The sequence below is a fragment of the Ranitomeya imitator genome, chromosome 2, assembly GCF_032444005.1.
Source record: "Ranitomeya imitator isolate aRanImi1 chromosome 2, aRanImi1.pri, whole genome shotgun sequence".
NCBI lineage: Eukaryota > Metazoa > Chordata > Amphibia > Anura > Dendrobatidae > Ranitomeya > Ranitomeya imitator.
The window spans coordinates 504,780,329-504,788,136 of NC_091283.1; the positions used below are offsets into that span (position 1 = coordinate 504,780,329).

General features: G+C 52.9%; 1 protein-coding gene across 1 annotated transcript; it reads right to left on the bottom strand.

The window, feature by feature from the left end:
• Positions 1 to 773: 773 nt before the first annotated feature.
• LOC138666708 (protein starmaker-like) lies at positions 774 to 4,365 on the bottom strand. The gene is made up of 2 exons (XM_069754895.1): positions 2,951 to 4,365; positions 774 to 2,379 (listed from the first exon to the last, which is right to left on the bottom strand). The coding sequence occupies exons 1-2, from the start codon at positions 4,363 to 4,365 to the stop codon at positions 774 to 776; spliced, it is 3,021 nt and encodes a 1,006-aa protein (XP_069610996.1).
• Positions 4,366 to 7,808: the final 3,443 nt, after the last annotated feature.

Here is a 7,808-nt window from a genome sequence, read left to right on the forward strand (position 1 = left end):
CCCCATCCCTTGTGTCCTTATTCTTGCTGTCCCCATCCCTTGTGTCCTCATTTCTATTGTCCTCATCCTTGCTGTCCCCATCCCTTGTGTCGTCATTCCTTCTGTCCCCATCCCTTGTTCCCTCATTCCTATTGTCCTCATCCCTGCTGTCCCCATCCCTTGTGTCTTCATCCCTGCTGTCCCCATCCCTTGTGTCCTCATCCCTGCTGTCCCCATCCCTTGTGTCCTCAGTCCTAGTGCCCTCATCCCTGGTGTCCCCATCCCTTGTGTCGTCATTCTTGCTGTCCCCATCCCTTGTGTCCTCATTTCTATTGTCCTAATCCTTGCTGTCCCCATCCCTTGTGTCCTCATCCCTGCTGTCTCCATCCCTTGTGTCGTCATTCCTTCTGTCCCCATCCCTTGTTCCCTCATTCCTATTGTCCTCATCCCTGCTGTCCCCATCCCTTGTGTCTTCATCCCTGCTGTCCCCATCCCTTGTGTCCTCATCCCTGCTGTGCCCATCCCTTGTGTCCTCAGTCCTAGTGCCCTCATCCCTGGTGTCCCCAACCCTTGTATCCTCATCCCTGCTGTCCCCATCCCTTGTGTCCTCATTCCTGCTGTCCCCATCCCTTGTGTTCTCATCCCTGCTGTCCCCATCCCTTGTGTCCTCATCCCTGCTGTCCTCATCCCTACTGTCCCCATCCCTGGTGTCCTCATCCCTGCTGTCCCCATCCCTTGTGTCCTCATCCCTGCTGTCTCCATCCCTTGTGTCCTCATCCCTGCTGTCCCCATCCCTACTCCTTATTCCTGATGTCCCTATCCCTTGTGTTCTTAGTCCTGGTGTCCTCATCCCTGGTGTCCCCAACCCTTGTGTCCTCATCCCTGCTATCCCCATCCCTTGTGTCCTCATCCCTGCTGTCCCCATCCCTACTGTCCTCATCCCTGATGTCCCCTTCCCTTGTGTTCTCAGTCCTGGTGTCCTCATCCCTGGTGTCCCCAAGCCTTGTGTCCTCAACCCTGCTGTCCCCATCCCTTTTGCCCTCATTCCTATTGTCCTCATCCCTGCTGTCTCCATCTCTCTTGTCCCCATCCCTACTGTCCTCATCCCTGCTGTCCCCATCCCTTGTGTTCTTAGTCCTGGTGTCCTCATCCCTGGCATCCCCAACCCTTTTGTCCTCAACCCTGCTGTCCCCATCCCTTGTGTCCTCATTCCTGCTGTCCCCATCCCTTGTGTCCTCATTCCTATTGTCCTCATCCCTGCTGTCTCCATCCCTACTGTCCTCATGCCTGATGTCCCCTTCCCTTGTGTTCTCAGTCCTGGTGTCCTCATCCCTGGTGTCCCCAAGCCTTGTGTCCTCAACCCTGCTGTCCCCATCCCTTTTGCCCTCATTCCTATTGTCCTCATCCCTGCTGTCTCCATCCCTCTTGTCCCCATCCCTACTGTCCTCATCCCTACTGTCCTGATCCCTGATGTCCCCTTCCCTTGTGTTCTCGGTCCTGGTGTCCTCATCCCTGGTGTCCCCAAGCCTTGTGTCCTCAACCCTGCTGTCCCCATCCCTTGTGCCCCCATTCCTATTGTCCTCATCCCTGCTGTCTCCATTCCTCTTGTCCCCATCCCTACTGTCCTCATCCCTGCTGTCCCCATCCCTTGTGTTCTTAGTCCTGGTGTCCTCATCCCTGGCATCTCCAACCCTTTTGTCCTCAACCCTGCTGTCCCTATCCCTTGTGTCCTCATTCCTGCTGTCCCCATCCCTTTTGTCCTCATTTCTATTGTCCTCATCCTTGCTGTCCCCATCCCTTGTGTCCTCATCCCTGCTGTCTCCATCCCTTGTGTCGTCATTCCTTCTGTCCCCATCCCTTGTTCCCTCATTCCTATTGTCCTCATCCCTGCTGTCCCCATCCCTTGTGTCCTCATCCCTGCTGTCCCCATCCCTTGTGTCCTCATCCCTGCTGTCCCCATCCCTTGTGTCCTCAGTCCTAGTGCCCTCATCCCTGGTGTCCCCAACCCTTGTATCCTCATCCCTGCTGTCCCCATCCCTTGTGTCCTCATTCCTGCTGTCCCCATCCCTTGTGTCCTCATCCCTGCTGTCCCCATCCCTTGTGTCCTCATTTCTATTGTCCTCATCCTTGCTGTCCCCATCCCTTGTGTCCTCATCCCTGCTGTCTCCATCCCTTGTGTCGTCATTCCTTCTGTCCCCATCCCTTGTTCCCTCATTCCTATTGTCCTCATCCCTGCTGTCCCCATCCCTTGTGTCTTCATCCCTGCTGTCCCCATCCCTTGTGTCCTCATCCCTGCTGTCCCCATCCCTTGTGTCCTCAGTCCTAGTGCCCTCATCCCTGGTGTCCCCAACCCTTGTATCCTCATCCCTGCTGTCCCCATCCCTTGTGTCCTCATTCTTGCTGTCCCCATCCCTTGTTTCCTCATTTCTATTGTCCTAATCCTTGCTGTCCCCATCCCTTGTGTCCTCATCCCTGCTGTCTCCATCCCTTGTGTCGTCATTCCTTCTGTCCCCATCCCTTGTTCCCTCATTCCTATTGTCCTCATCCCTGCTGTCCCCATCCCTTGTGTCTTCATCCCTGCTGTCCCCATCCCTTGTGTCCTCATCCCTGCTGTCCCCATCCCTTGTGTCCTCAGTCCTAGTGCCCTCATCCCTGGTGTCCCCAACCCTTGTATCCTCATCCCTGCTGTCCCCATCCCTTGTGTCCTCATTCCTGCTGTCCCCATCCCTTGTGTCCTCATCCCTGCTGTCCCCATCCCTTGTGTCCTCATTCCTGGTGTCATCATCCCTGGCGTCCTCATCTCTACTGTCCCCATCCCTTGTGTCCTCATCCCTGCTGTCCTCATCCCTGGTGTCCTCATCCCTACTGTCCCCATCCCTGGTGTCCTCATCCCTGCTGTCCCCATCCCTTGTGTCCTCATCCCTGCTGTCTCCATCCCTTGTGTCCTCATCCCTGCTGTTTCCATCCCTACTCCTTATTCCTGATGTCCCTATCCCTTGTGTTCTTAGTCCTGGTGTCCTCATCCCTTGTGTCCCCAACCCTTGTGTCCTCATCCCTGCTATCCCCATCCCTTGTGTCCTCATCCCTGCTGTCCCCATCCCTACTGTCCTCATCCCTGATGTCCCCTTCCCTTGTGTTCTCAGTCCTGGTGTCCTCATCCCTGGTGTCCCCAAGCCTTGTGTCCTCAACCCTGCTGTCCCCATCCCTTTTGCCCTCATTCCTATTGTCCTCATCCCTGCTGTCTCCATCTCTCTTGTCCCCATCCCTACTGTCCTCATCCCTGCTGTCCCCATCCCTTGTGTTCTTAGTCCTGGTGTCCTCATCCCTGGCATCCCCAACCCTTTTGTCCTCAACCCTGCTGTCCCCATCCCTTGTGTCCTCATTCCTGCTGTCCCCATCCCTTGTGTCCTCATTCCTATTGTCCTCATCCCTGCTGTCTCCATCCCTACTGTCCTCATCCCTGATGTCCCCTTCCCTTGTGTTCTCAGTCCTGGTGTCCTCATCCCTGGTGTCCCCAAGCCTTGTGTCCTCAACCCTGCTGTCCCCATCCCTTTTGCCCTCATTCCTATTGTCCTCATCCCTGCTGTCTCCATCCCTCTTGTCCCCATCCCTACTGTCCTCATCCCTACTGTCCTGATCCCTGATGTCCCCTTCCCTTGTGTTCTCGGTCCTGGTGTCCTCATCCCTGGTGTCCCCAAGCCTTGTGTCCTCAACCCTGCTGTCCCCATCCCTTGTGCCCCCATTCCTATTGTCCTCATCCCTGCTGTCTCCATTCCTCTTGTCCCCATCCCTACTGTCCTCATCCCTGCTGTCCCCATCCCTTGTGTTCTTAGTCCTGGTGTCCTCATCCCTGGCATCTCCAACCCTTTTGTCCTCAACCCTGCTGTCCCCATCCCTTGTGTCCTCATTCCTGCTGTCCCCATCCCTTTTGTCCTCATTTCTATTGTCCTCATCCTTGCTGTCCCCATCCCTTGTGTCCTCATCCCTGCTGTCTCCATCCCTTGTGTCGTCATTCCTTCTGTCCCCATCCCTTGTTCCCTCATTCCTATTGTCCTCATCCCTGCTGTCCCCATCCCTTGTGTCTTCATCCCTGCTGTCCCCATCCCTTGTGTCCTCATCCCTGCTGTCCCCATCCCTTGTGTCCTCAGTCCTAGTGCCCTCATCCCTGGTGTCCCCAACCCTTGTATCCTCATTCCTGCTGTCCCCATCCCTTGTGTCCTCATTCCTGCTGTCCCCATCCCTTGTGTCCTCATCCCTGCTGTCCCCATCCCTTGTGTCCTCATTCCTGGTGTCATCATCCCTGGCGTCCTCATCCCTACTGTCCCCATCCCTACTCCTTATTCCTGATGTCCCTATCCCTTGTGTTCTTAGTCCTGGTGTCCTCATCCCTGGTGTCCCCAACCCTTGTGTCCTCATCCCTGCTATCCCCATCCCTTGTGTCCTCATCCCTGCTGTCCCCATCCCTACTGTCCTCATCCCTGATGTCCCCTTCCCTTGTGTTCTCAGTCCTGGTGTCCTCATCCCTGGTGTCCCCAAGCCTTGTGTCCTCAACCCTGCTGTCCCCATCCCTTTTGCCCTCATTCCTATTGTCCTCATCCCTGCTGTCTCCATCTCTCTTGTCCCCATCCCTACTGTCCTCATCCCTGCTGTCCCCATCCCTTGTGTTCTTAGTCCTGGTGTCCTCATCCCTGGCATCCCCAACCCTTTTGTCCTCAACCCTGCTGTCCCCATCCCTTGTGTCCTCATTCCTGCTGTCCCCATCCCTTGTGTCCTCATTCCTATTGTCCTCATCCCTGCTGTCCCCATCCCTTGTGTCCTCATCCCTGCTGTCCCCATCCCTTGTGTCGTCATTCCTTCTGTCCCCATCCCTGTTCCCTCATTCCTATTGTCCTTATCCCTGCTGTCCCCATCCCCTGTGTCCTCATCCCTGCTGTCCCCATCCCTTGTGTCCTCATCCCTGCTGTCCCCATCTCTTGTGTCTTCATCCCTGCTGTCCCCATCCCTTGTGTCCTCATCCCTCTCATCCCTGCTGTCTCCATCCCTTGTGTCCTCATCCCTGCTGTCCCCATCCCTTGTGTCCTCAGTCCTAGTGTCCTCATCCCTGGTGTCCCCAACCCTTGTGCCCTCATCCCTGTTGTCCCCATCCCTTGTGTCCTCATTCCTGCTGTCCCCATCCCTTGTATCCTCATCCCTGCTGTCCCCATCCCTAGTGTCCTCATCCCTGGCGTCCCAATCCCTTGTTTCCTCATCCCTTGTGTCCTCATTTCTGGCGTCCCCATCCCTTGTGTCCGCAGTCCTGGTGTCCCCATCCCTGGTGTCCTCATCCCTGCTGTCCCCATCCCTGCTGTCCCCATCCCTTGTGTCCTCATCCCTGCTGTCTCCATCCCTTGTGTCCTCATCCCTGCTGTCCCCATCCCTTGTGTCCTCAGTCCTGGTGTCCTCATCCCTGGCGTCCCCAACCCTTGTGTCCTCATCCCTGCTGTCCCCATCCCTTGTGGCGCAGGATTGAAACACCGCTTCACTGATAATGTATGTATTTTACCCGGAAAATCCTGTGTATTCATTGCATTATTCTTAAATCTTCATAAATAAACTACATACATATTCTAGAATACCCGATGTGTTAGAATCGGGCCACCATCTAGTAAGATATAACGATCCAGTCCTAAATCAAGGCTAAGATCAATTAAGTCTGGGAATATGGTAAGCCTAGCTTGAAATATAAATAGCTATTGCCAGCTGGTCATAGGTAAACACTAGGATATTTACAAACAAACAAGCCCCTAGGAGTAAGAAATATAAACATCAAAAAGAGTGTGATGAAATATACCTTGGGACATTGTGGATACCGTCTGCAGAGCTGCCAGTGAGACACGCAGGAGCCTCGACGCACGTTTCACCGCCTACGGCTTCGTCATCCCTGGTGTCCTCATTCTTGGTGTCCTCATTGCTAGTGCCCCCATCCCTGGTGTTCTCATTCTTGGTGCCCCCATCCCTGGTGTCCTCATTCCTGGTGCCCCCATCCCTGGTGTCATCATTCCTAGTGTCATCATCCCTAGTGTCCTCATTCCTAGCGTCCTCATCCCTGCTGTCCCCATCCCTGGTGTCCTCATTCCTGGTGTCATAATTCCTGGTGTCCTCATCCCTGGCGTCCTCATTCCTAGTGTCATTATTCCTGGTGCCCCCATCGCTGATGCCCTCATTCCTGGTGCCCCCATCCCTGGTGTCATAATTCCTAGTGTCATCATCCCTGGTGTCCTCATTCCTAGTGTCCTTATCCCTGCTGTCTCCATCCCTGGTGTCATTGTTCCTGGTGTCCTCATCCCTGGTGTCCTCATTCCTAGTGTCATCATTCCTGGTGTCCTCATTCCTGGTGCTCCCGTCCCTAGTGTCCTCATTCCCAGTGTCCTCATCCCTGCTGTCTTCATCCGTGGTGTCATAATTCCTGGTGTCCTCATCCCTGGTGGCCTCATTCCTAGTGTCATCATTACTGGTGTCCCCATCCCTGGTGTCCTTATTTTTGGTGTCCTCATTCCTGGTGTCCTCATCCCTGGGATAGTTAGGATGCAGTGAGGAGTGTAGGTGGTGGGAATGAATTGGTAAATATTCTGCGGCAGGAAAGTGGACGCTAGTAGTCGAGCAGAGGGGACTTTGTGCTGCATTCTCAGCTTGTATACCCCATCCTGCCTCTATATAACAACTTGCTGCTTGTTCTTTTTGATATACTTACAATGATTTTATCTACCATTGCCACCTATTTAACAACACTTGGATTAATTTTTGCACTCTGCTTTTTATTTGTTGTATTTGGTCTAACAAGACATGTATCTTATTTTGCACTTTAATAAACCTTTTGATTATTCTTATATGATGTTTAATGTAAGGATCGGTCCTTTATTATACCGGAGAACATTTTTTTGGGTGGCATACATCTAATAGCATTCTACCTGCATTTCTATTTGCTCTAGAAAGGTACCTAGACCTGTATTTTATATGTGTTTATGCATTAGTTCAACTAGTTCAGTAAAACTCCATACACTGTTAATTTGGGTGCATGCGACACTCGACTCTCCCTCTATATAGTCATTGAGTAGGCTTGCTAGCCTGTATATTCTATATCAGTGGTCCCCAACCATTCTGACCTTGAGAGCCACATTCAGCTAAGAGAGAGGGTCGTGAGCCACATCCAGCTTCCACCCCCTTCAAAGTAGGGTCAACCAAAGCCCCCATTACGGGTATAATGATAACCGAAGCTTTTCCACAGAAATCACTCCAATACCCCCATTCAGTATTCTCCCAGCAAGGACTCCCAATACACTGTCACATCCAGCTTTGAGCACCTCCTCTAAGGCCGGCCTCACACTAGCGTGTTTTACGGACATAAGAGAGATGCTGAAAATACGGATTGCATACGGTACAATGCTTCTCTATGCCCCAGCTCCTATCAGCCGTATTTTACTGATCCGTATTATACGGTCTTCTACGGCCGTAGAAAATCGCAGCATGCTGCTTTTGTCACCGTATTGCGCAAAAAATACGCCAATGAAAGTCTATGGGGGCCAGAAAAATACGGATTACACACGGACCAGCAGTGTGACTTGCGAGAAATACGCAGCGGTGTTATAGAGAAAAGCCGGCAATTCAGTGTGGTGTACAGTAAAATCACACTGACAGCTTACAATAGAATAGGTAGAATAAATGTGTGCACATAGAATAGGTATATATATATATACTAGCTATTGAACCCGTTCTACGCCCGGGTGGCGAGCATTTATATTGGTATATGGTCTCCATCCTGGTATGTGCTGCTCCATCCTGCGTCCCCATCC

Excerpts from the sequence above, each read along its gene's own strand:
- LOC138666708 (XM_069754895.1), bottom strand. The coding sequence starts at position 4,365 with ATGAGGACACCAGGACTAAGAACACAAGGGATAGGGACATCAGGAATA. Across the intron at positions 2,380-2,950 it reads AGGGACATCAGGAATAAGGA|CAAGAATGAGGACACAAGGG; the intron begins GTAGGGATGGAA and ends GGATGGGGACAG.